General features: G+C 33.9%; 1 protein-coding gene and 2 long non-coding RNA genes across 4 annotated transcripts; all 3 read left to right on the plus strand.

Moving 5' to 3' along the window:
* The first annotated feature begins 2,754 nt into the window (after window positions 1-2,754).
* On the plus strand, window positions 2,755-7,390 carry LOC123918573. 2 transcript variants are annotated; one of them, XR_006812848.1, is made up of 4 exons: window positions 2,755-3,010; window positions 3,159-3,214; window positions 5,533-5,755; window positions 6,197-7,390. It is a non-coding gene; the product is annotated as an uncharacterized LOC123918573 (long non-coding RNA). The 2 variants fall into 2 exon arrangements; XR_006812847.1 differs by lacking the exons at window positions 5,533-5,755; window positions 6,197-7,390 and adding an exon at window positions 4,080-5,226.
* Window positions 7,391-8,175: 785 nt separating this feature from the next.
* LOC123918574 lies at window positions 8,176-13,184 on the plus strand. Its single transcript, XR_006812849.1, has 3 exons — window positions 8,176-8,189; window positions 9,524-11,718; window positions 11,884-13,184. It is a non-coding gene; the product is annotated as an uncharacterized LOC123918574 (long non-coding RNA).
* A 3,835-nt stretch (window positions 13,185-17,019) lies between these two features.
* Window positions 17,020-26,546, plus strand: LOC123914720 (myosin-14-like). Its single transcript, XM_045965899.1, has 11 exons — window positions 17,020-17,112; window positions 17,199-17,338; window positions 17,845-17,878; window positions 17,961-18,131; window positions 18,321-18,476; window positions 18,569-18,748; window positions 23,998-24,043; window positions 24,217-24,287; window positions 24,389-24,487; window positions 24,638-24,655; window positions 24,997-26,546. Exons 1-8 carry the CDS (start codon window positions 17,020-17,022, stop codon window positions 24,267-24,269), a joined length of 873 nt encoding a protein of 290 aa, XP_045821855.1. The 3' UTR covers window positions 24,270-24,287; window positions 24,389-24,487; window positions 24,638-24,655; window positions 24,997-26,546.

Consider the following 26,546-nt stretch of genomic DNA (forward strand, 5'->3'; position numbering starts at 1 on the left):
CAATGACTCCATCCAATGTCTATAATGACTTGACACAATGGACAAGAACGAAAAACGGTTCCATATACATAAATCAAATTTCTTCAATATGAGTCGTTCTTTACTATTTTTACTTAGTTTTGTATGTTTTCAAAATAATAACTTTCTTCATAGCATGGAGCTTAGTGTTTTGATTTGGTGATCTTTATTAAATTGTTTTTGTTTTCAATATTTTGTCTTGTTCTATATTCCTTTTGTTTGATCTTTTTCTATATTATTCTTTTCTGGTTGATTTTTTTGTATTTTGGTTGTTATTGGTTCTGTTCTTGGAGTTTGCATTTCTTATTGTAATGATATGATACTATTATTGAGTTCATTAGGGTTTTAATTGACATGTTCTTCTATTTCATCTTCTTCATCAGATATTTTTGTACACATGGGTGTTTTGTGTTTATTTTGTTGCCAGCACGTGCACGTTGGAGTTCTGATGTAATTTTTTCTTTTTAGTGTAGCTTGATGTATGATTGTCACCTCTAGTAGAATTTTTCTATTTTGTGAAATATGTACCTGTTTACTGCAGGGTAGTGGTGTGTTTTGAAACAAACTTTTATTTTGGTAAACTCTTCTGTCAAATAACCAATTTTCCCAAAAGCTTAAGCTGTTAGGATAGGGCTATATCAACGGTTTTATATTATTTCTAACACGCCCCCTCACGCAAGAGCCCACTTGGGCTTGAAGCGTGGATAATGCATAGGCCCACCTACCACATGCTTAAATTCCACTTTTTAATTAGAAAGTGAGGGGAGCGGGAATCGAACTCTAGACCATTTAGTCATAGAGGCTCTGATACCATGTCAAATAACCAATTTTCCCAAAAGCTTAAGCTGTTAGGATAGGGCTATATCAACGGTTTTATATTATTTCTAACATCTTCTTTGTTCATAAATTATTTTTCATTCCTTATTTTCTATGGAGTTTTATTGTCCATTCTTGTTCAGCCTTAGAGTTTTCTTACCCATCAATACTACTGTTTTCTTACATTGTAACAGTGTGAAAGTGCTGGTGAAATTGGGAAAGCATGTCACGCATCATCTGCTTTTGATACTCAACAGTAGGAAGACTCTTTACATTTCAGTCTACATTTAATACTCAACATCTACTTTTGAGTTTTCTGTGGGGAGATAGCCAATAAATGTGCAGCAGGCACAGGTTCTCATATTTCCCATTCAACTAGTAATTTTTTTGTTTGTGTGTATTTGTTTCTAGGTTTGGGATATAACTGGATGGAGCAATAACTTGGTATAGGGGGAACCTAATGGAGCACAAGAATCTGCAATACTCTGTTTTTGTTGTGCTTTCATTTGGTGATCGCTACTCTTCAATGAATTCTTCACGCTTCTTTTTTTTTTTTTTGAGGATCTCGTTCATTTGATTCTTTCAAACGTTCCATTTGGTTTTCACAGGGAGGACATGTACTGTGAAAGTTGGGGCAGAGATTATCATGGACGTATTTTTGGTTTGGTGTGCTAAGTAGAGAACTACGAATGTACTTGTTCTGAATGGTGTCTTTTGATGCATGTCTGCTTTTCAGTCAGTTGAAGTTTTGGATATCTTTTGATACAATTGGATAAGAAAGGAGAGTACAGATAATTTGAAATTTCTTCAATGAAATTCTATTTACTATTTTTAATCCAGATATTTCAAATTTCTTCAATGAGTTGCTATATACTATTTTTATTTTCAGACTTTGTCATAAGACATACTAATTGAATTGTGAACTACTTTTCTGCAGCGTGGTTTGTCATAGAGCCTTCAGTTTTTATTTGGTGATATCTAGTAAATTCCTTTAGTTTCAGTATTTGTTCATCGATTTTGAGAGCATATATTTATTGATTTGTTATTTTTCTCATTTTTCTCTTTGGTTTTGCAGGAGAGGTAATCTAAATGCAAACAATTCCTTCGTGATCTTCCTCTTGTTTGATTTTTAGTTTTTGTTTTGACACTCTTTTTTCCCTGGTTACTTTGGTTTTGATCTTGAAGTTTGCTGTTCTTATTTTAATAATCTGCAGCTACTAATTAATGAGTTATTTGTTTTCACAATATTGAGATATTCTCTCAATCAAGTTTATTTTGGTACACTTCTTGCAATGTGAATTATTTTCGATTCATTTTCTCTAGAGTTTTAAATTCTTTTGTTTTTCAATATTTCATCTGTATTGTTATTATTTTCTAGTTGATTATTTTGGGTTCTTGCTTCTGATATTTTATTTGGTTGTTGTTGGTTTCAAACTTGGAGTTTGGCGTGCTTATTTTAATGTGATACACTACTATTATAGAGTTCGTTAGGTTTTTAGTCGACTTGTTTGCTAATTCCTCTTTTGCGTCAAATATTATTCTTCGTTTGAGCATGTACATATCGTGTTTTGCTTTTAATATATTTATTTTGCAGCGTGGTTGAGTTCTGATGTGATTTTTCTTCTTAATGTGTTTCAATTTGGACAGCACGCTTCGTTTTTAACATGTAATCTGGTAGTACAGAAGTTTACATGATTCTCTTGAAATTCTGACAGCTTTGTGGGGCTCTCTGTAATTATGACCTTCTGATCAGCAACTTGGTTTGTAGAATTACTCTACTTTTCTTTATTCTTAATTTATTCTACAACTATTTTTCACTGTAGTTTTGCTGAACATGTATATTCTGGTGTTCACAGTGCAAGTACCTAGAAGTCCCAAGCACACTGCACCTTGTTAATTTTGATGTGCTGCAATTGGAGATGAGTGCCTCTGCTTTGTACTACTTGTGTCATGTGAAATAAATTGGTCTTTATTTTTAACTTATGTGTTTGTTCCCAAATAATTGGTCTTTGATCATGTACAGGTTGGACATTAAGTTTGTGTTTCTTCTAGTGTTGAAGTTGGTGCCAAAGTTTTTTTGTTTCTTCTAGTGCTGAAGTTGGTGCTGAAGTTATACACGGTGCCATTGCTGCCGAGCGGAGCGTTTTTTCCTATGATGCAATGGAATATTTATGAGGTTTTACTCTATTCTATAGATCACTCCACTTTCACTTCTTTATGTATTGCTTTAAGTTTATATTGTTTAATTTCCATGTGAAGCTTTTGTTTGTTTTTGCAGTTTATTTGATTCATAACTCAGGATTTTTGTTCTGTGCTTTCTCTAGGTCCAGGAGTTACCTTCTGTTTTTATAGCTTTTCTTGCATGGAGATTATAGCCAAGGTGATTTTTTTATTGGATTGGATTCATTTATGTTGAGTATGGTTCATATTTACGGATAAGTAGACACACCTCGAGTCTGTCATTACTTACTAAAAGGTTAACTAGTAAGTTTAGAGGTGATCATTACTTAATTAAAGGTTAAGTATTAAGTTTAGAGGTGATCATTACTTAATAAAATGATCTTAGAGAATATGACATATATCACAGAAAATCAAAACATTTGAAAACAGGAAAATGCAAATAACAAAGAGCACCTAAGATAGAAAGCTAATTAAGGAAATGCAACCCCATTTCATCAATTAAAACTTAAGGGGAATTTAGACCTTAATAATCTGTGACAGGTAACTGTTCATAAGAGCTAGGGGTGATGAAGAAAATTTCATAGACAACTGCAGCAATAGTCGAACCAATCAACGGGCCGACACAATAGACCCAATGATTAGTCCATGTCCAGCTAACAACAGCAGGCCCAAAAGACACTGCCGGGTTCATGGAAGCACCATCAAAGGCCCCACCTGCCAAGATGTTGGCTCCTACGATGAAACCAATTGCAATTGGAGCAATTGTTCCTAGGCTACCATTTTTTGCACTTCCAATTCTCGTTTGATCATTTGCACTTTTTGATATAATTTGTCATTCGATAAATGTGCTTATTGCTTTTAAAATTAAAAAGAATATTAAGATATTCGTTTATTCATTTTGTAGTCAACTGATTTCTGGATATCTACAACAATTTGCAATTCTTGATCATAATGGATACGAATGATAATGACTACAAATTCTTCATTGAGTCGTTCTTTATTATTTTTGTTTTTGAGTTTTAATCGTAAGACACAAATTGAATCGTGAACCTGTTTTTTTGCAGTGTGGTTCGTCAAAATAATGATCTTCTCTCATCATAGCATGGAGCCTCAAATTTTGGTTTGCACATTTATTTTTAAAGCATATATTTTCATGATATTTTATTTCCTCTGGTGTTGCAGGGATGATAATACTTTTCTTTCTCATGTTTGATCTTCCCGTTTTGTATTCTGATTCTTTTTTTTGGTCTTTTGATTGAGGTTTGATTTGGTTCTGACATGTTAATCTAAAAACGACGTTTTCTGTAGTGCATTATGTTTTGAAACAATAACATTTGATGAGTATCAAGACTCATGTTTATTTTGGTACCTCTACTTTGAATGCGAATTATTTTCGTTTCTTTTTTTTATCTGGCCGATTCTTGTTGTCTAGTCTTCTGGATTTGCTCCTCTATGATTTACCATTACTACTTATTGTTTCTTATTAATGTTGAAAACTATACATGATTTAAGATTTTTTGTTTTCGTGTTTTGGGAGAGCTTGGTGGGCCTATCTTTGTTATGCTGATTTGTGACTTAGTTTGAAGAACTATGATACTATTCTTTCTTCTTGGTTCTTTTTCTACAATCTGTTTGTTACAGCCTAATTTTAATTTTCTTGTGGTGTTAACAGAGTAAGATTTACACGGGTTTGGTATACCACAAAAGTTTCCCACTTTTTCAAACACTGAACCTTTTAATCACCATAATGTTCAGTTGGTTGTGTTACATTTCATTATAGTTGTTTCAGCATCCACACTTAATTTGGTGAGGTTATCATATTCTTCCAGCGTTGAAGTTTTTGTGAGTTTCTGTAACGTTTTACTCCGTGGTTTAACATACAAAATTCTGGAGTAACTCTTCCCTTCCCAAGGTAAGGATTTTCGACAACTTGGTTAGGTGGTGTTTGTTATGATGACCTGTTTCATTGGCCCACAAACTCCTCTGGTATTGCAGTAGGCTTAGTAGGCTTAAATTGTGACGTTTCATATTGAGCACGCCATGATATTAAATTGATAGTGAGGATATGATGTTGATCTATAGTAAATTCTTTTTGTTTCCATCTTTAGCGATTCTGAGGGCATAAAGTTCATGATTTGTTATTTATTCTTAGGTGTTGCAGGAGAGGATATGGTTTTGATTTAAGTCTTGATATGCTTTTCTTATAATCAAACTTCTCTTGACACTTCTTTTACTCATCAAGATTTTGTTTTGTATAATTTTTTGATATAATTCTTTGTTTGGTAATCGAGAGACGCGTTTATCCATTTTGCAGCTGGCTAAGAGCTTTCGATGTCTAGAATGCGTTCATAAAATGGAAAAGAGCACATAGTCAATAGTTTTAATTTGGTGATCTCTAGTAATTTTTTTTTTGTTTCAATGTTGAAATTTATGCTCTCAGAATCGATAACAAAAAGAATTTCATGATTTATTATTTATTCTTTTTGCTCATAATCCTGATTTGTTATTTATTCTTAGGTGTTGGAGGAGAGGATATGATTTTGATTTACGTCTGGATATGCTCTCAGAATTTCACACAATCAAACTTCTCTTGACTCTTCTTTTACTCATCAATATTTTGTTTTGGATAATTTTTTGATATAATTCTTTGTTTGATAATCGAGAGATGTGTTTATCCATTTTGCAGTGGACTATGAAGTTTCGATGGAATGCCTTGATAAAATGGACAAGAACATGGAACGTAAAGTTTTAATTTGGTGATCTCTAGTAAATTCTTTTTGTTTCCATATAGTTTTTTTGATATAACTTGTCAAACTATTGGAAATAAAAGAATATCAAAATATCCGTTTATCCATTTTGCAGTGAGCTAATTTCTGGATATCTCGAACAATTTTGGATTATAATGAATAAGAACGATAATAGTTACAGATGCATAATCAAATTTCCTCGATAATTTGTTCTTTAATATTTTTATTTTTGGGCTTTGATTACCATGCACTCAAATTGAATCGTGAACCTGTTGTTCTGCAGCATGGTTTGTCAAAATCAAAAAAATGTTGAACTTTGATCAAGGCTAGAGATCTCAATTTTTGATTACTCTTTTAAAATATTTTAGTTTTCAATAACTCCATCGCTTTCGAATGCATATTTTCTTGATATTCTATTTCCTTTGATGTTGCAGGAAGGTAATTTGTGAACGCTGATTCCTTCTGGTTCTGGTTCTATCTTTCTTTTGTTTGATCTTCATGTTTTTTTTATTCTTATTCTTTTCTGGTCTTTTGATTTGATTCTGGCTTAGACCGTCATGCATGTGAATTAAAATATGACACGCTGTTTTCTGCGGTGTGTTTTGAAACAATAACATTCTAAGCAGCCTCAGGTTTATTTGCTACCATGTACTTGGGTTGTGAACTATTTTTATTTTCATTTCTATTCTGATTGTCTAGTCGATTTACTTCTTTGTTCTATGTTTGACTTTTTTATCTGAATTCTGACAGTGCAAAAGTTTACATGATTCTTGGTGGTCTTCTCTTTGTAATGTTGATCTGCGACTTGGTGGTCTTCTCTTTGTAATGTTGATCTGCGACTTGGTTTGAAGAATTATGCAACTATTCTTTCTTTCTTCTTGTTTATTATTTTACAACCTATTTTTTCACAGCTTAATCTTTTTGTAAATGTATCATGTGGTGTTGGCAGAGCAAGTTTTACACGGGTTTGGTGTATTACAAAAGTCTTCATCTTTCTCAATCATACTACACCTTTTCAATTCGCCGTCTGAAATGTAGAATACTGGAGATGAGTTTCTTTGTCACTTAGTTCTACTTACCTTATGTGAACAAATTAACAAGGACACATGAACCATTATGTTCTGATGGTCGTGTTATATATTTGCTAGGCTTTAATTTGGGTTTCTCTTCTCTGATTGGGCTTTAATTTGGGTTTCAGGTTGATGAATTCCTTACATTATATCCGTTTTAGCATCTCCACACTTCTCGATTCCTTTGTGAAAGCTTAGAGAGAGGTTATCTCAGACTCTCCCTTTTTTATCTTTGGGAAATAACTTGGTATTTTTAAGTTATATGTATTTCGTCCAGTGTTGAAGTTTTTGTGTTTTTGTATCCGTAACTTTAGTTTTACTCCGTGGTTTTGCACACAACTTCTGGAGTAACTCTTCCCTTCCCAAGGATTTAGGAATTTCGGACAACTTGATTAGGGAGAGATGATATTCTTCTACAGTTATTTGTCGGTTATGTTAATTTTACTTCATTGTTTTTCTATTGATTCTTGTTTACTCTCTCGATTTACAGGAGAGAAAAAAATGAATGTGCAACTATGGTGGTGATTATAATTGGTTGGGGGGGGGGGGTTGCTTTAATACTACTTATTAAGCATCTTTCATAGTGTATATTTTCTTACAATTGCTTTAATACTATTTTTTTCAAGTTTATTTCATTCTTGAGAATCTGTGTATATTTGTCAAGATCAGATACTAACTCATATTTAGTCCGCTAAGCTTAGCCTATACACTTTGTTAACTTTTCCTCTCTGCTGGGATTAATTTGGCTATGCAAATTTAGATTTGAACATCTCAGCTGGATTATTCTTTCAAATTTGGGCGAGATTATCAGATAATGGCGATTCATCATTGGGATGTAATTGGTCCTTTTTATTACATGGTATATGTATTTGTGTTTCTTCCAGTGTTGAAGTTTTTATTTGTTTTTGTATCCAGAACTTGAGTACTCTGACAAAGATTAGAAGATTTTGGAATGACACTTTGGTCTTTCCCAAGATGAGGAAATTTGGACAGCTTGGATACATAAACTTGATTCTGATGATTTGTTTGTTAGGGTCAGATAACATAATTTTGTCGGGGGAGGTTTTCTAAATCTTCTTTACTTTTTTTTGTGATTATTGATTTATGATGATGACGATACACCTAAAATGATACCCTCTTCATTACAATGGCCAAAGAACTCCTCTGTATTAGGTGGAAGCCAAAATACATTTCAGTCTTTTTTTGATACTCAACTTACTTTTATTAGTTCCTGAGTTTTCTTTGTTGGTGTTACAGGGGAGAGAGCCTATAAATATGTGCTTTATTGTGGAACCCATGGCAGACAGAGAGGCTCACTGTTTTTTTTACTTGGTTACTTTGGTCTCCTGATGTTGAGGTTTGATTTGGTTCATATTTTAATGACCCCTGCGCCTACTATGAATTTTTTGGGTTTTAATTGATTGCTCTTCCAATTCTCGTTTGATTATGCGTGTACTCTTTTTGATATAATTTGTCATTCAATAAATTTGCTATCGTTGTTAAAAATAAAAAGAATATTGAGATATTCGTTGATCCATTTTTGCAGTGAGCTTATTTCTGATTTTTGGATATTTGAAACAATTTACAATTCTTGATGATAATGAATAAGAATGATAATGGCTACAGATACATAGGTCAAATTTTTTGATGAGTCATTCTTTATTAGTTTTTATATTTGGACTTTGAATGTACGACACAAATTTAATTTTGTGTACCTGTTCTTATGTTGTGTGGTTTTGTCCAAATAGTGATGTTCTTTCATCATACAATGGAGCTTCAAGTTTTGGTTTGCATATTTCATTTTAAAGCGTATTTTCTTAATATTTCATCTGGTGTTATAATTTTCTTTCTCTTTTTTGATCTTCCGATTTTGTATTCTGGTTCTTTCTTCTGGTCTTTTGATTGAGGTTTCAATTGGTTCTGGCTTTGATATATGTTAATTGAAAAATGACGGTGTTTTCTGTAGTGCAGTGTGTTTTGAAACAATAAAAAAAGATGTTTTCTGGCTTTGATAAATTTGAGTTGTTTTCTCAGGTTTATTTTGGAACCTCTACTTGTAATGCGAATTACTTTCATTTCATTTCATTTTTTATCAGTCGATTCTTATTGTCTAGTCTTCTGGATTTTCTCCTTTATGATTTACCATTAATACTAATTTCTTCCTATGAATGTTCACATACTTTCCGTTCAACCTATAATGTGTGGCTTGCAAGGGATCCAGTGGCAGGAAGAGGTTCACATACTTCCTTCCCAGCCTTGGGATAAAACAATTGATTTACTTACATGTGTGTATTTGTTTTAGGATAGTGTTGAAAGCCAAAATTGGGATAAAACAATTGAATTACTTACATGTGTGGCTTGCAAATTGGTTGGAAATTAGGTCAACTCTTCTAAGAATCTTTATATTTCAGACTTTTTTTGATACTCAGCATATATTTTTTTCAGTTCCTGAGTTTTCTTTGTGGGTGTTACAGGGGAGAGAGCCTATAAATATGTGCTTTACTGTGGAACCCATGGAAAACAGAGGCTCAATGTTTTTATTTTACTTGGTTACTTTGGTTTCCTGATGTTGAGGTTTGATTTGGTTCATATTTTAATGTTCTTCGATCGTGTACAAGCTGGTGTTGAAGTTTTTGAAATTTTTACTTGGTTACACTGGAGTGTTGAAGTTTTATTCGTTTTTGTAACCAGAACCCGAGTACTCTAACAAAGATTAGAAGATTTTCGAATGACTCTTTTATCTTTCCCAAGATGAGGAATTTTGGACAACTTGGTTACATAAACCTGATTCTGACTATTTGTTTGTTAGCGATAACTTAACTTTGCCCGGGGAGGTTTCTAAATCTTCTTTACTGTTTTGTTGTTTTTATTATGATTAGTGATTTATGATGATGATACACCTAATAAGATACCCTCTTCATTACAGTGGCCAAAGGACTCCTCATTAGGTGGAAGCCAAAATTGTATTATTTAATATGGCTACATGATCTTGCAAATTGGATGGAATTTTGGTCAACTTTTCTAAGAATCTTTACATTTCAGTCTTTTTTTTTATACTCAACATATACTTTTGTTAGTTCCTGAGTTTTCTTTATGGGTGTTGCAGGGGAGAGAGCCTATAAATATGTGCTTCACTATGGAACCCATGGCATGGCAGACAGAGGCTCACTGATGTTGAGGTTTGATTTGGTTCATATTTTAATGTTTTGCGCCTACTATGGATTGTTTGGGTTTTAATTAATAGCTGATCTTCTAGTTCTCATTTGATTATATGGGTACTCTTTATGATATAATTTGTCATTCAATAAATTTGCTATCGCTGTTAAAAATAAAAAGAATATTGAGATATTCGTTGATCCAGTTTTGCAATGAGCTTATTTCTGATTTTTCGATATCTGGAACAATTTGCAATTCTTGATGATAATATAAGAATGATAATGGCTACATACATAGATCAAATTCCTTTGATGAGTCATTCTCTATTATTTTATTTTTGAGATTAGAATGTAAGACACAAATTGAATTGTGTACTTGTTCTTATGCAGTGTGGTTTTGTCAAAATAATGATGTTCTTTCATTATAGCATGGAGCCTCAAGTTTTGGTTTCATATTTCATTTTGAAGCATGTTTTCTTGATATTATTTCATCTGGTGTTATAATTTTCTTTCTCTTGTTTGATCTTCTGACTTTGTATTCTGGTTTTTTTTTTTTTTCTGGTTTTTTGATTGTGAGGTTTGATACATGTTAATTGAAAAACGACATTGTTTTCTATAGTGCGGTGTGTTTTGAAACAATAACATTTGAGTAGTATCAAGCCTCAGGTTTATTTTGGAACCTCTACTTGGAATGCAAATTATTTTCATTTCATTTATTATTTGCCGATTCTTATTGTTCTGGATTTGTTTCTTTATGATTTACTATTAATACTTATTTTTTCTTATGAATGTTCACGTACTTCCCGTTCAGCCTATAATGTGTGGCTTGCTAGGGATCCTGTGGTAAGAAGAGGATCACACACTTTCTGCTCCGCCTTAAGAGCATGCGTACGAAGCATTTAAGATTCTTGACAAGCTTGGTTTGGAACTGTTTTGTTCTGTTGATTTGCCACTTCCTTTTGTTAGAATTTTTTTCTTGCCATTATTTAGGAAATGATTGTTTTGGCATACTTTCTTCACTCGTGTTTATCCATTTTGCATACTTTCTTCACTGGTATGTAGAACATTTTGCATTTCTTGATTAAATGGTTAAGAACGTAGAACATATCTAGATAATTCTGGATTGAGTCATTCTTTATCATTTCTATGTCTTTGCTTTGATGGCAAGACATACACATTGAACAGTGAAAATGTTTTTCTGCCGCGCACGGATTCTTCAGAGCATGGAGCCTAGAGTTTTAATTTGGTGATCCCTAGTAAATTTTTTTTGTTTCAATCTTTATCAATTCTGAGAGCATATATTTTATGATTTGTTATTTATTCTTTGGTGTTGCAGGAGAGGATATGATTTTGATTTACATGTCGATATGCTTTTCTCAAAATTTCACACAATTAAGCATCTCTTGCCTCTTCTTTTACTCATAAAGATTTTGTTTTGTATAATTTTTTGATATAATTCTTTGTATGATAGTCGAGAGATGAGTTTATCTGTTTTGCAGCGTGCTAAAACGTTTCGATGTCCAGAATGATCTTCTGATCAGGGACTTGGTTTGGAGGACTATGCTACTGTTCTTTCTTTCTTTTTTTTTTTTGGTCAAGTACTCTTCTTTCTTCATTCATAGATTTTTTTTCTACACCTATTTTTCTCAACCTTGTTAACTTTTTTTTTTTTTATTGTAAGTGGAGAAATTAAAGATGAGTGCGCCTGATTGCTGGGATTAATTTGGCAATGTGAGTTTATATTTGAACATCTCTACACACGCTTCTTGATTATTCTTTGAAAGCTTGGACGAGATTATCAGATAACAGAGATTCATTATTGGGATATAATTGGTCTTTTTTTAATAATGTTTATATGTATTTGTTCCCGAATAATTGTTCTTTGATTATGTACAGGCTGGTGTTGAAGTTTTCGTGTTTCTTCCAGTTTTGAAGGTTTTATTTGCTGAGTACTACTCTAGCAAAGATAAAGATATAAGTCTGGATGGAAATTTGGTCAACTATTCTAAGAATCTTTACATTTCAGTCTTTTTTTTATACTTAGCATATACTTCTGTCAGTTCCTGTGTTTTCTTTCTGGGTGGTGCATGGGAGAGAGCCTATAAATATTTGTTATGGAACCCATGGCAGACAGAGGCTCGCTGTTTTTATTTTTTACTTGGTTACTTTGGTCTCCTGTGTTGAGGTTTGATTTGGTTCATATTTTAATGATCTGCGCCTACTATGAATTGTTTGTGTTTTAATTAATTACTCTTCCAATTCTCGTTTGAATATATGTGTACTCTTTTTGATATAACTTGTCATTCAATAAATTTGCTATCGCTGTTAAAAATAAAAAGAATATTGAGATATTCGTTGGTCCATGTTGCGGTGAGCTAATTTCTGATTTTTGAATATCTGGAACAATTTGCAATTCTCGATGATAATATAATAAGAATGATTATATAGGTGAAATTTCTTCGATGAGTCGTTCTCTATTATTATTTTGTTGAGCTTTGAATATTTTTGAGTTTTGAATCTAAGACACAAATTGAATTGTGTACCTGTTCTTATGCAGTGTGGTTTGTCAAAATAATGATGTTCTATCATAATAGCATGGAGCCTGAAATTTTGGTTTGCATATTTCATTTTAAAGCATATTTTTCTTGATATTTTAGTTCATCTGGTGTTATAATTTTCTTTCTCTTGTTTGATCTTCTGACTTTGTATTCTGATTCTTTTTTTCTGGTCTATTCATTGAGAGATATGTGTCTATCCATTTTGCAGCAAGATGAAGTCTTTGGATATGTAGAACATTTGAGATTCTTGATTAAATGGTTAAGAACGGAGAACATATCCAGATAATTCTTCAATGAGTCATTCTTTATCATTTCTATTTCTTTACTTTGATGGCAAGACATACAAATTGAACGGTGAAAATGTTTTCCTGCAGCGCACCGCTTCTTCAAAGCATGGAGCCTAGAGTTTTGATTTGGTGATCTCCAGTAAATTCTTTCTTTTTTTGTACAATTTCTATATTTCTTTATTTGTTATTTTTTCTATTTGGTTTTGCTAGGAGGAGATGTGATCTATATGTACAAACAAGTCCTTCTGGTTCTATCCTCCTCCTGTTTTCTCACTTTTTTTTCCTTGGTTACTCTGGTATATGCCGAGGTTTGATTTGTTTCTTGCTGGCTTCTACTAATGATTTGTCCCAATTGTTCTTTGAATTCTCATTTGATTATATATATATATATATATATATATATATATAGTTTTTAATGATAGCTCCTACTAATGATTTGTACCAATTGTTCTTTAAAGCGAGTTGATTTCATGATATTCCTTTATGATTTACCATTAATACTTATTTTTTCTTTTGAATGTTCACATACTTCCCGTTCAGCCTATAATGTGTGGCTTTCTGGGATCCAGTGGCAGGAAGAGGTTCACATACTTTGTGCTCAGCCTTGGGATAAAACAATTGTTTTACTTACATGTGTGTATTTGTTTTGGGATAGTGTTGGAGCATGAGTGTGAAGATTCCAGAGTAAATCTCTTTGCCATCCCCAAGGATGAGGAATTCTTGACAAGCCTGGTTTGGCACTTTTTGTCTTGTTGATTTGCCACTTCCTTTCAATTTTCAACTGGCCATGCTTAATGTTGCTTCCTTTGTTTTATAAATAAGTTAATGATGGTTTCACTTAATTTGAATATATATATATATATATATATATATATATATATATATATCAGGTTAAGTTCAAAACAAAAATAGAAATAAACTAAAACTAAACAAAAATAATACCAAATTGGTATTGTAATCCTTGCAAGCTCCCCAATGATCCGCTGGTTTACTCCAACCAGTGCATTATTGTCCAATATGATATTATATCCCACTATATACAAAAGGATTTGGTAGATAGGTAGACAGAGAGAGTGATTGATTGTAAAATTGATATATTATACAAAAGGGTTATAGTGTTCTTCATCCTCTTGAAATACTCAAGACAACACTAAATCTTATGTTTTCCATTTTTCGCTTTTATTTTCCAATTTTTTCCTTGAGGAGTGTCGGGAGCAGCAGACTCTGATACATCTCCCTCAAAAGCAACAAGAGTAACAATGGGCCAGCGTCGAAAGCAACAATGAGCCGCATCTCCATCAAAACCTTAAAGCATTAGGTATATGGACAATTGCATAATTTGAGATGTTTGCCTCTATGCTGGGATTAATTTGGCCATGCTTAATGTTGCTTCCTTTGTTTTATAAATAAGTTAATGATGGTTTCACTTAATTTGAATATATATACATATATATATATATATATATATATATATATATATATATACATACATATATATATATATATATATATATATATATATATATCAGGTTAAGTTCAAAACAAAAATAGAAATAAACTAAAACTAAACAAAAATAATACCAAATTGGTATTGTAATCCTTGCAAGCTCCCCAATGATCCGCTGGATTACTCCAACCAGTGCATTATTGTCCAATATGATATTATATCCCACTATATACAAAAGGATTTGGTAGATAGGTAAACAGAGAGAGTGATTGATTGTAAAATTGATATATTATACAAAAGGGTTATAGTGTTCTTCATCCTCTTGAAATACTCAAGACAACACTAAATGTTATGTTTTCCATTTTTCGCTTTTATTTTCCAATTTTTTCCTTGAGGGAATTTTCAATGACACTTTTGACATATGATGAGACATCTCATTTATTTTTTAATGAATGCAACAAAATGTACTAGAGGAGTGTCGGGAGCAGCAGACTCTGATACATCTCCATCAAAAGCAACAAGAGTAACAATGGGCCAGCGTCGAAAGCAACAATGAGCCGCATCTCCATCAAAACCTTAAAGCATTAGGTATATGGACAATTGCATAATTTGAGAGGAATTCTTGTTCCCTGCAATTCTGATCAGCGACTTGGTTTGGAGAATTATGCAACTTATTTTTTTATTCATGGTTTATTCTACACCTATTTTTCACAGCGTAATTTTGTTGTACATGCTGGTGTTAACAGGGTTACGTGGATTTGGTGTATTTCATAAGTATCGTTTCTCAAACGTACTGCAACATGTTAATTTTGCTGTCCGAAGTGGAGAAATTGGATATGAGTGCTTCTGGAATATGTTATATATTTTTAATTGTTGCTTGGCTTAATTGGGCATGATTATCATTATTCATCATTGCCATTGGTCATGCTCATGTTTTTTAATATGTTTATTTATTGTTTTCGAAGAATTGTTCTTAGCTTGTGGACAGGCTGGTGTTGGAGTTTGTGTGTTTCAGTATCCGGAACCTGCTCTTCCCAAGATGAAGAATTTTGGATGACTTGGTTACATCGTAAGTGTTGTTTGTTCTTAGGAGAGGTTTTCTATAATCTTCTTTTACTTTACTGGTTTCTTTTGTTATTTGTGATTTGGATGATGTTGATGATGATACTCCTAAAAAGATATCTTTTTCATTACAGTGGCCCGGGACTCCTGTGTTAGGAGGAAGCCAAAATTATGTCACACATCATCTGCAGGCTTTAATTTAGTTATCTATCTGCAGACTCTTTACATTTCTGTCTATGTTTGATACTCAACATCTACTTTTGAGTTTTCTATGTGGGTGAAACAAGGGAGATAGCCAATAAATTTGCTGGGTTGCCCGTGGAACCCATGGCAGGCGGAGGTTCTCATATTTCCTATTAAACTAGTCATATTTGAATGATCTGCAGCTACTAATGAATTGTTTGGGTTTTAATTGATTTCTCTTCCAATTCTTGTTTGATCACGTGCACCTTTTGCTTATTGCTTTTAAAATAAAAAAAAATTAAGATATTAGTTTATTCATTTTGTAATGAGCTGATTTTTGATTTCTGGATATCTGGATGAATTTGCAATTCTTGATGATAATGGATACAAATGATAATAGCAGAGATACATAGATCAAATTTCTTCAATGAGTCTTTATTATTTTTGATTTTGAGATTTGATCATAAGACACAAATTAAATTGTGAACCTGTTTTTTTGCAGTGTAGATTGTCAAAATAATGATCTTCTTTCATCATAGCCATGGAGCCACTTGTTTTTGTTTGTATATTTCTTTTTAAAGCATATATTTTCTTGATATTTTATTTCCTCTGGTATTGTGGGGAAGATACTAATTTTCTTTCTCTTGTTTGATCTTCCGATTTTGTATTCTGATTTTTTTTTCCTTTCTTGTCTTTTGATTGTGAGGTTTGATTTGGTTCTGACTTTGATCCATGCTTGTTTTCTGCAGTGCAGTATGTTTTGAAACAACAACTTTTGATTAGTATCAAGCCTTCGGTTTATTTTGGTAACTCTACTTTGAATGCAAATTATTTTCGTTTCTTTTTTATCTGCCCAATTCTTGTTGTCTAGTCTTCTGGATTTGCTCCTCTATGATTTACCATTAATACTTATTCTTTCTTATTAATATTGAAAACTATAGATGATTTGAGATTTTTTTGTTTGTTTTTGTGTTCGTATTTTGGGAGAGCTTGGCGGGCCTATCTTCGTTATGCTGATCTGTGACTTGGTTTGAAGAACTATGCTACTACTCTTTCTTCTTGGTTCTTTTTCTTCAATCTGTTTGTTACAGCCTAGTTTTAAAGTGTCTGTGCTTCATGATGGTGTGATGTGGTAATATTGATTTTTGTGTGTTGTTTATCAGATATCTGAGTATTAGGAGAGCTTTAGAATGTATAATTTTGTTGTGGATCTGTCTTTTTCAAGGTGAGGAGTTGAATATTTTTGACTCTGCTGTACATCTCTTAGCTTGATTATTTTGTAAGTGTTCTGATACTTCATTCACAATCATTCAATTTATAAGATATTATTGTAGTGAGATCGGTTAGCTCTTAAATTGGTGGAGCAAACTTGTATTGTACATAATATATTTTTGTTTCCCTTGCAAAGCTTCTTAAATCTCTTGGAACAAATGTAGGTTGACATGGAAGAAGCAAAAAAACAAGAAATGAAAAATTACAATCTGCTTTGCACGAGATGCAACTTCAGTTCAAAGAAACTAAGTCATTGCTTCAAAAGGAGCGCGAGGCTGCAAAAAGAGAAGCAGAGAGAGTGCTTGTCATACAGGAGGTTCCTGTTGTTGACCATCCTTTCTCTTCACTGAAGAGTATATTTTATACTTTGAATTATTAATCACTTGCTGGAGTCCATTGCAGACCTTGGTGACTTCATTGGAAAAGAAAATTGATGAAACAGAGAAAAGGTATGTAGAGGCAAATAAACTTAGTGAAGAAAGTTTGAAGCAAGCTTTGGATGCTGAGTCGAAAATAATCCAGTTGAAAACTTCTATGCGAAGGTTTTGATTTCAAATTAACGCTTCGTTGGTATCTCGTACATATTTAATTGATATCATTTAAAATATTACCTGGCTTAACTCTTTGAAGTAGTTACCATTTGTTGACCATTAAATTGCAAAATGTATACCATCTTGACCCTTTTTACTTAAATATTCTGAGATATGGAATCTGAAAATCAAGTTCTTCGGCAACAGTCTCTGTGAAAACGATGTCAGAGCACCTTTCTACCCATGTATACGAGGTAAATTGTGCTTATGTATTTCTGCATTCTCTGTATGCAAGCGTCGATCTTTTGGGCTATTGATTTTTATCTACAGAAGTTGGAAAATGGTCACCATTTGGTAGCAGATCAGAAAGCTACTGTAAGTGCATTAATATCTACTCTTATCGACATTGTCTTTCTATAGCATGCCAGCTGTTATGTTGAATGGAATCTAAAATGAGTTCTCTTTGCAGGAAACACAGACTGACACACCTGTGAAAAAGTTCGTACAGAGTTTCATAGAAAATTAAGGAGATCATACATTGAACGTCAACATGTGTGTGCTTAAAATTTTACATCTAATATTGCAGTTCTTTATGCTATTATGTTCATCTTTTTAACTGTTATTTCAAATGCAGGAAAATGGTGATTCCCTTATCAATTGTGTTATGAAAAATATTGGATTCCATCATGGAAAGCCTATTTCTGCATCCACCATTTACAAATGTCTTCTCCACTGGAAATCGTTTGAAGCTGAATGGACAAGTGTATTTGATCGCCTTATCCACATGATTGGTTCTGCAATTGAGGTAATTTTTTTATTTAGATATATACAAGTATAGTACTTTTAACCTTCCCTTAATAACTTTTAGGAATATTAACCCTTGATATATGATGCTAATTTTCAGTGAAAGTCTATAATTTTTTTTTTGTATTGTAAAATTACGTAATGGATCCCTTATCCAATATAACTTTTTTCTTCCTTGCTTACTTTCCAGAATCAAGACGACAGTGATCTCATGGCTTACTGGCTGTCAAATACATCTGCACTATTGTTTCTGCTCCCACAAAGTTTAAAATCCGGTGGTTCAAATGACGCAACCCCCGTTAGAAAACCACCAAATCCAACATCCCTCTTTGGCAGAATGACTATGGTAATAATAATCTTACAGTGTTTGTAATCTACTCCCCCTTTAACACTTAAAAGATTTCATATTTATTTGTTACAACCTTACCTGAATTGCAGGGTTTTCGGTCATCTCCTTCGTCTGCCAACCTTCCTACCCCATCGGAGGTTGTACGCAAAGTAAAGGCTAAGTATCCTGCTTTGCTTTTCAAGCATCAACTCACATCCTATGTGGTATCTCATATCTTGTGGGACAACTTGAAGAAAGAGTTGGCATCATTTATTTTGTTATGTATCCAGGTATTTTGAATACAATTGTTTAACTGAATCTGAATGAGATAAGTAAAGTTGAATGTCCTATTATAATCCTCAGTTCTCATATCTTGTCCATATATAATATCTGCCTTTTCGAGATACTTTATTGTTTCTAGAAATTTCTAAGAGGTCTCTGGTCCTCCGATGCGTTTCCTTTCTTTCCTCCGGATGGTCATAAGATTCTAGAGGTGGTAAAGTTGAAATCCTGGAGTTGGTTAAGTGCTATGTGGACTGGTTTCAGATTTTCGATTTCTTTGTGGTTTATTAATCCCATAGGATGCTTGGGTTTTTTTGATTTGTATAGCAATTACAGGCATAATTATGTTGTATATAGTTGTTAGTGTCAATAGGTTGAATGTCTTAATGGCAAATTCAAATGCTATGCATTTGTAACTGTTATTTTGACAATAGTAACTACTATTAATTAGTATATATTGTATAATAAATGTAGATATGACAGCTACAGATTTATTGGGCTGATTCAAATGTAATTACATTGTATTTATATGAGACTTCTCCTGGAGGAGAACATACAGTTTTCAGATCAATACTTCCATGAGTCTAACATTCTTTAAGTTTAACATGGTATCAGTCTAGGTTACGATCCAAAATCTAGTCTGAGTTCTTTAGCAGTGTCTTTCACTCTTAGTCAAGAATCTCGGTATTTTATTTCTTTCCTGGTTATTCCTTTTTCAAACCAGATTGTCATCTTGCGTGTTCAATTTTCTTCGATTCAATGTCGATAGAGAAACATGATGTTTTCATGGTCCGCCTTAATGGCAAAAACTATTCATCTTGGGAATTCCAGTTCTCATTATATGTCCAAGGAAAAGATTTGTGGGGTCATGTTGATGACACAACTCCTGCCCCCGACAAAGACAAAGATAAGGATGCACATGCCAAATGGAAAACTAAAGATGCTCAGGTCATGACCTGGATCACCAGTTCGGTTGATCCCAACATTGTTCTGAACCTTCGCCCTTACAAGACTGCAGCAACAATGTGGGCTTACTTGAAGAAAATCTACGGTCAGAACAATGCAGCCCGTAGATTCCAGCTTGAGTATGACATAGCTAATTTTAAACAGGATAGTCTCTCTATATCTGATTTTTACTCTCAATTCATGAATCTTTGGGCTGAATACACTGATATAGTTTATTCAAATTTGAGTGCTGGTGAACTAAGTGCAGTACAAACAGTTCATGACACTACGAAACGAGATCAGTTTCTTATGAAATTGAGATATGACTTTGAAGGTATGCGCTCTAGTCTAATGCATAGAGACCCAATACCCTCATTGGATGCGTGTCTCAATGACCTGTTACGTGAAGAACAACGCCTTCTTACACAATCCATCCTTGAAGAACAAAAAGCATCTACTGTTCCAGTGGCATATGTTGCACAAGGGAGGTCAAGAAACCACGAGATGAGCACTATTCAATGTTTTTGTTGCAAGCGCTCTGGACATTATGCCTCTAACTGTCCAAACAAATTCTGCAATTATTGCAAAAAGGATGGACACATTATTAAGGAGTGTCCAACAAGGCCACCGAAGCGCAATGCAAAAGCCTTTGCAACTTCAGTTGATTCATCAATTCCTACTGCTGTCCAACAAAATACTCCTGCTGCTGTCCAGACTTTGACCCCTGAAATGGTTCAACAAATGATCATTTCAGCATTCTCTGCTTTGGGATTCTCAGGTAAATCATGTTCACCCTGGTACTTTGATTCCAGGGCTTCCAACCACATGACCAATAATACTCAATTTCTTAATAATATCACCAAATATTCTGGAAATCTCAAGATACATACTGCTGATGGCAATCAATTGCCTATCACAGCAACCGGTGATATTTCTTCAACTCTAAACAATGTTTTTGTCTCTCCTGGTCTTACTAGTAATCTCATTTCTGTTGGACAGTTAGTTGACAATAATTGTAAAGTACAATTCTCAAAATCTGGTTGTCTTGTGCAGGATCAACAATCAGGGATGACAATCGCGAAGGGGCCTAAAGTCGGACGTCTCTTTCCACTCAATTTACATTTGTCTCCAAGTCTTTCTTTACCTTCTGTTTTGTGCAATTCTGCAACTGTTGATTATCAACTGTGGCATAAGCGTCTTGGACACCCAAACTTCAATGTGCTTCATGACATGCTAAAATCTGGTTTTCTAGGAAATAAACACACTCCGTCTCTTGATATTATTCGTTTTGATTGCACTCCTTGTAAGCTTGGCAAAAGTAAAATCCTTCCTTTTCCAACACATCAACCGAATGTAACAAAACCTTTTGATATCATCCATAGTGATGTATGGGGAGTGACACCGATTATATCTCATGCTAATTACAAATATTTTGTAACTTTTATTGATGATTATAGTCGTTTTACATGGGTGTATTTTTTGCGCTCAAAAGATGAAGTTTTTTCTACTTTCAAATTTTTTAATGCTTATGTTGAAACCCAATTTTCATCTAAAATCAAAATTCTTCGCTCTGATAATGGGGGAGAATATACATCAAATTCTTTTCAAGAGTTCTTGCAATCTAATGGAATTATATCTCAAAGATCATGTCCCTCAACTCCCCAACAAAATGGGGTAGCTGAAAGAAAAAATCGCCATTTGCTTGATGTTGTTCGCACACTTTTTCTAGAGTCTCATGTGCCACCACGATTCTGGTGTGAAGCCCTATCTACTGCAGTTCATCTTATAAACAGTTTGTCATCCCCGTCAATAAATAATGAATCTCCCTTTAGTCGGTTATTTGAAAAGCCGCCAAATTACTCAACTCTCCGTGTCTTCGGTTGTGTGTGTTATGTCCATCTTCCTCCACAAGAACGCACCAAACTCAGTGCACAATCTGTTGAATGTGCTTTTCTTGGATATTCTTCTCATCAAAAGGGCTTTTTATGTTATGATCCTAATAATCGTCGAATTCAGGAAAATAAATATTTTTTTGCAACACATTATGACACTCCTTCTACGGTTTCTGTTTTACCATTTTTTTCTAACTCTATTATAAGTCAGTCATCCTCTAAGCCCCTTTTGACCTACCAAAGACGACGTGTTGTCACTCAAAATCAACCAGCTGAATTCCACGGGCCCCCTCAAGATAGTTCCTTGACTGCTGATCCAATACAAGAACCAGAACCAGAACTTGAACTTTTACGACGCAGCTCACGCATTCGTAAGCCCCCAGAAAAGTATGGTTCTCTAATCCCTTATCCTTGACAGCAACATTATCTAGTGTTTCTATTCCTTCTTCTTATAAACAGGCAATGGAGCATGTTTGTTGGCAAACCGCTATTGAAAATGAACTTCTGGCCTTGGAAGAAAATCAGACATGGGACATAGTGCCTTGTCCTCCGTATGTTAAACCTTTGGGTAGCAAATTTGTGTTTTCAATAAAGCTGCGTCCAGATGGATCAATAGATCGTTACAAGGCTCGTCTTGTAGTTCTTGGAAATAAGCAAGAATATGGACTAGACTATGACGAGACTTTTGCCCCGGTCGCCAAGATGACTAGTGTGCGCACTATTCTTGCTCTTGCTGCATCCCAGTCTTGGCCACTACATCAAATGGATGTGAAAAATGCATTCCTACACGGTGATCTTAAGGAAGAAGTTTACATCAAACTTCCCAATGGTATGCCCACATCTTCCTCTAATACTGTTTGCAAATTAAAACGCTCTTTATATGGTTTGAAACAGGCACCAAGAGTATGGTTTGAAAAGTTCCGATCCACACTACTTGGTTTTTCATTCATTCAAAGTCAATATGATCCATCACTTTTCCTACAAAGGACTCCTAAAGGCATTGTGGTGCTTCTGGTTTATGTGGACGATATAGTGGTGACGGGTTCTGATCAAGAGGGCATCTCTAAAATTAGAGAATTGTTGCATTCATCTTTTCACATGAAAGAGTTGGGCCGCCTTACTTACTTCTTGGGTTTGGAGGTACATTATCAATCTGAAGGCATTTTTTTAAATCAACAAAAGTATATTAAGGATCTTGTGCAACTTGCTGGACTCACAGATTCAAACACTGTTGACACTCCCATGGAAGTTAATGTTAAATATCGTCGAGATGAAGGTGAACTTCTTGATGATCCAACTCTTTATCGCAAGTTGGTTGGTAGTCTCATTTATGTAACAATTACCCGCCCAGATATTTCTTTCGCTGTGCACACTGTAAGTAGGTTCATGCAAGCACCACGACATTTACATTTTTCAGCAGTGCAGCGTATCATTAAGTACCTCCTTGGCACTTCAAGACGTGGTTTGTTTTTTCCTAATGATTCGACACTCCAACTTCAAGCATATAGTGATGCTGATTGGGCTGGTTGTCCAGACACAAGGAAGTCTACTACTGGCTGGTGTATGTTCCTAGGAAATGCTGCTATTTCCTGGAAGTGTAAGAAACAAGATTCAGTTTCAAATTCATCCACTGAAGCAGAATATCGTGCAATGTCTGCTGCTTGTTCTGAAATAGTATGGTTGCGCGGTCTTCTAACAGAACTTGGATTCTCTCAAGCACAACCAACTTCATTGCATGCTGACAATACTAGTGCTATACAAATTGCAGCAAATCCAGTTTATCATGAACGAACAAAGCACATCGAGGTTGATTGTCACTCTATCCGAGAAGCCTATGATCGCAGAATCATCAATCTACCACATGTCTCCACATCAGATCAGACAGCTGACATCTTTACTAAATCATTGACACGTCAACGACACAATTTTTTGGTTAGCAAATTGATGCTAGTTAATTTACCAGCATCAATTTGAGGGGGGATGTCAATAGGTTGAATGTCTTAATGGCAAATTCAAATGCTATGCATTTGTAACTGTTATTTTGACAATAGTAACTACTATTAATTAGTATATATTGTATAATAAATGTAGATATGACAGCTACAGATTTATTGGGCTGATTCAAATGTAATTACATTGTATTTATATGAGACTTCTCCTGGAGGAGAACATACAGTTTTCAGATCAATACTTCCATGAGTCTAACATTCTTTAAGTTTAACAGTTAGGTCCCTAGTACTGCTATATGTGTGTTTCGGTAGGTGTGCTATTCCAGTTTTTCATTGTATCCGGCTGGTTTGCATTCTCTTCTTGTAATTGTCTTCTAAATTTTGCACTTATTCTAAAATTGTGTTTCAAATTATCATATACTTTTTTTTTTAAATACTATTACTCATGCAATTTGTATTGCTGATATACAGGCACCAAGAACATCTAAGGGAGTCTTAAGATCTGGCCAATCTTTTAGTAATTATTATTGAATCCTTCAACACTATTCTCTATACGATGAAAGAGAACTTTGTAATAAACTACTATTATGGATTTTTAACAATTTGAGTATCGTGTAATTATTTTTTTTACACTAGCCGTTTATGCTATTTATAAAAATTGCTTATACATGATATTGTTTTGGGTTTTAGGTGCCTCCTGTCCTTGTCCAAAAGATCTTCTCTCAAACATTTTCATATATTAATGTTCAATTCTTCAACAGGTAAGTAGTTTTTGCATGCATCCTTTGACATAATTTTTTTTGTTTGTAATGGTGTTTTGATCTTAATGTTTAACATTCTGTTTTTAATAAATGATTGGTAGTCTTCTTCTGCGGCGTGATTGTTACCCATTCAGTAATGGAGAATATGTGAAGGCTGGTTTAGCAGAATTGGAGCTGTGGTGCTGCCAAGAAAGGATGAGGTATTCATTTTTTGTTTACTGTATTGTGTTAGATAGATTGAGTTATTGCATAAATTAATTAGGCGCTTAATATAAGGCAATCACCTATTGCTACTCTATATGGCTTTTGGGTTGGTATGAAAGTCTAACAAAATTGCCTTGGGTTTGCAGTATGCTGGGACATCTTGGGTAAATGTTTCTTGGTAAGTTGGATTCTTGGTAAGTGTTTCTTGTTTCATAAGATGGCACCATTTATCTTACTGATGTTGTTACAAAATTTTGATAATCAATGTGGTTTACCATGCATCATGTTTTGTTTCCTATTGTAATTAATTAAAATCCGACAATTTCACCATTTGGATTTTTTTGACAAAGTAATTCCTGTCTAAAATACCCATGTGGCTTTGCACTGTACTTCTTTTAAACCGTTTTAACTGTCAAAATGAATCTTTTATTGCCAAAAACCAGGGGTGCAAACTTTTAACTTTAATATTTTGGTGTAAATTGGGTATTATTTACTATAATTGCAGAGACTAATCCGTTGAGCCAGGTAGAACCACAATAGGTAGCAAAACTATCCCTCAAGAGTGTTAACATTGAGCCATTCCGAGGGCTGAATTCGAAATCCATGACCTCTTTGGACTCAAGCCTTAGTCTGTTTTCTTATATTGGGACTCAATTCCTCTATTCTCTCTTTGTAACTATGATATTCTGATTAGTGACTTGGTTTGGAGAATTATGCTACTATTATTTCTTTATTCTTGGTTTTTTTACAACTACTTGTAATAGTGTAATTTTGCTGTACATGTCTGATGTTCACAGGGTTACATAGATTTATTGTATTTCATAAGTGTGTCCTTTTTCAATCGCACTGCAACATGTTAATTTTGTTGTCTGAAGTGGAGAAATTGGAGATAAGTGCCTTTGCGATAATTTTTCTTTCTCTGTTATATATTGTCAACTGTCGGTGGGTTTACTTTGGCAACTGAACTTAGATTTGAACATTTCTGTAATCATGATTCTTGATTCTTCTCTGCAAGCTTGGTGGAGATTATCAGTATTCATCGTTGGAATATAATTGGTCATTTTTTTATATGTATTTGTTTTCGAATAATTGTTCTTAGATTGTGTACAAGCTGGTGTTGAAGTTTATGTGTTTCAATATGCAGAACCTGAGTACAATATTATGGAATAACTTTTTGCCCTTCCTGAGATGAAGAACTTTGGACGAATTGGTAATGAACTTTGGACGAATTGGTAATGACGTAGGTGTTATTTGTCTAATGATTTGGTCGTTGGATAGGTTTTCTATATAGTCTTCTTTTACAGGTTTGAGTGGTTTCAATTGTTATTAATGATTTAGATGATGATGATACTCCTATAAAGATATCATTTTGGTTAAAGTGGTCTAGGACACTTCTGTGTTAGGAGGAATCCAAAATCTTGTCACATATCATGTGCAGGATTTAATTTGGTTATCTCTTCTAAGTCTCTTTATGTTTCAGTCTATGTTTGATACTCAGCATCTACTTTTGTCAGTTTCGTTGAGTTGAGTTTTCTGTGTGGGTGAAACAGGGGAGATAACCAGTAAATGTGTGGGGTGCCCGTGGAACCTGAGGCAGGCAGAGGTTCTCATACTTTTTTGTGCTTTAGGAATGTCAGTATGAAACATTTAAGATTTCTAGATTTCATCTTTTTATCCCTCTCCATTCCCTAAAGATGAGGAATTATGGACAGCTAGCTAGATGGCAAAATAACGTTTTTCATAGCGTAGAGGCTCGAGTTTTGATTTTGGTGATCACCGGTAAATTCTTTTTGTTTAAGTATTTCTTTATTGATTTTGAGTGTATATTTCTTTATTTGTTATTTTTCTCTTTGGTGTTTCTAGGAGGAGATGTAATATATGTACACACAAGTCCTTCTGGTTCTATCCTCCTCCTGTTTTCTCACTCTTTTTTCCTTGGTTACTTTGGTATATGTTGAGGTTTGATTTGCTTCTTGCTGGCTTATATCTTGGAGTTTGTTGTTCTTATTTTAATGATCACTGCTACTAATAATTTGTACCAATTGTTCTTCCAAT

Source organism: Trifolium pratense, linkage group LG3 (genome assembly GCF_020283565.1).
Source record: "Trifolium pratense cultivar HEN17-A07 linkage group LG3, ARS_RC_1.1, whole genome shotgun sequence".
NCBI classification, from domain to species: Eukaryota; Viridiplantae; Streptophyta; class Magnoliopsida; order Fabales; family Fabaceae; genus Trifolium; species Trifolium pratense.

Coding starts and splice junctions, on each gene's coding strand:
- LOC123914720 (XM_045965899.1), top strand. CDS start 17,020: ATGCAACTTCAGTTCAAAGAAACTAAGTCATTGCTTCAAAAGGAGCGC. Junction 17,113..17,198: donor GAGTGCTTGTCATACAGGAG/GTTCCTGTTGTT, acceptor AGTCCATTGCAG/ACCTTGGTGACTTCATTGGA. Junction 18,132..18,320: donor TGATTGGTTCTGCAATTGAG/GTAATTTTTTTA, acceptor CTTACTTTCCAG/AATCAAGACGACAGTGATCT.